General features: G+C 62.0%; 1 protein-coding gene across 1 annotated transcript in view; it reads left to right on the top strand.

The window, feature by feature from the left end:
• Window positions 1–1,046, top strand: part of LOC104507015 (acyl-protein thioesterase 2) — a gene marked incomplete at both ends in the record, with an annotated part of 2,021 nt that extends 975 nt beyond the window's left edge. Inside the window, 3 exons of the mRNA XM_010148171.1 lie at window positions 381–428; window positions 628–698; window positions 973–1,046. Of these exons, the coding sequence (XP_010146473.1) occupies window positions 381–428; window positions 628–698; window positions 973–1,046 (193 nt within the window). The remainder of the gene's footprint in view (window positions 1–380; window positions 429–627; window positions 699–972) is intronic.
• Between the last annotated feature and the right edge of the window lie 86 nt (window positions 1,047–1,132).

The following is a 1,132-nucleotide window of genomic DNA, read 5'->3' as shown; positions in this document are numbered from 1 at the left end:
CGATAGCCCGTGCAGGGGGGCACTCACCGGGCTGGGAGAGCTCCGCCGCAGCCGTATTCCCGGTATCCGCCTCGGCAGCTGCTCCCTCAGCATCTCCAGGCTCAGCAGCAGCACACGGGGCAGGATGCAGGTGCCCTGCGTCCCAGGGGGGAGCTGCTTGGCAACGCCCGGAGCTGCCAGCTCAGCGGGGATGTGCTCGGGGCTCACAGATGATCCCTGGGGTTGCCTTGCAGCCCCTGGGCTGGGTCTGATGGCACCAACCCGTCCCTTGGGAAGGTGTCATGCGGCTCCAGGCAGGAGGAATGGTCACCCCACTCCCCTTGGCTCGGCTTTTCTTCTCTTGCCTTTGCACTAAACCACCCAAATCCTCTTCTCCACAGGCCCCGGATCCCCGTTACCCTCAACATGAAGATGGTTATGCCCTCCTGGTCAGTGCTTCGGGTGGCAAGGGTGGGTGGGACCCTTTGGAGGGTGTGTTCTGGGAGTGAGAGGGATGGGGGGATGGAAGAAGAGCCCAAATCCACTGGGATTTTGGGGAAGGGAAGGGCAGAGCACAGCCAGCTCCCACCTCCCCACTCCCTGGGTGTGCTGGGAGAGGTTTGGGGCTCACCCTGCTTCCTCTCCCAGGTTTGATCTGATGGGGTTGACTCCAGACGCACCCGAGGACGAAGCTGGGATCAAGAAAGCTGCAGAAAACAGTAAGAAGCCTTGGGGAGGGGGAAGTGCTGAGCTCCGGGGCACCTCTCCCTTGCTGGGGCAGGAGCAGTTGTCTTCCTTCCACCTCTCCTTCCTGCTCTTCCATAATCCCAGCCCACCTTCTCCCTAGCTGAAGCCAAGTGCGTTTGGTCCCTGGGACCTTTGGCACCCGCCTCTCCCTGACGTGCTGGGTGTCCTGTGTGCGCCCCCCGGCCCTGGGTGCTGCTTTTAACTCTCCCCCACCTTCCACTGAGCCGTTTCTCCGACTTCTTCCAGTTAAAGCCATTATTGAACATGAGATGAAGAACGGGATCCCCCCCAATCGCATCATCCTGGGGGGCTTCTCGCAGGTGAGCTGAGCTGCGGGGGGCTGAGGTGGCACAGGCGGAGGGTCGGCTTCCCTCTTCCCTCTCCAAAGACACCCCTCCAAGGGGAC

Source organism: Eurypyga helias, unplaced genomic scaffold, assembly GCF_000690775.1.
Source record: "Eurypyga helias isolate BGI_N326 unplaced genomic scaffold, ASM69077v1 scaffold21803, whole genome shotgun sequence".
Lineage (NCBI taxonomy): Eukaryota > Metazoa > Chordata > Aves > Eurypygiformes > Eurypygidae > Eurypyga > Eurypyga helias.
This window is presented reverse-complemented; position numbering and strand designations above follow the sequence as displayed.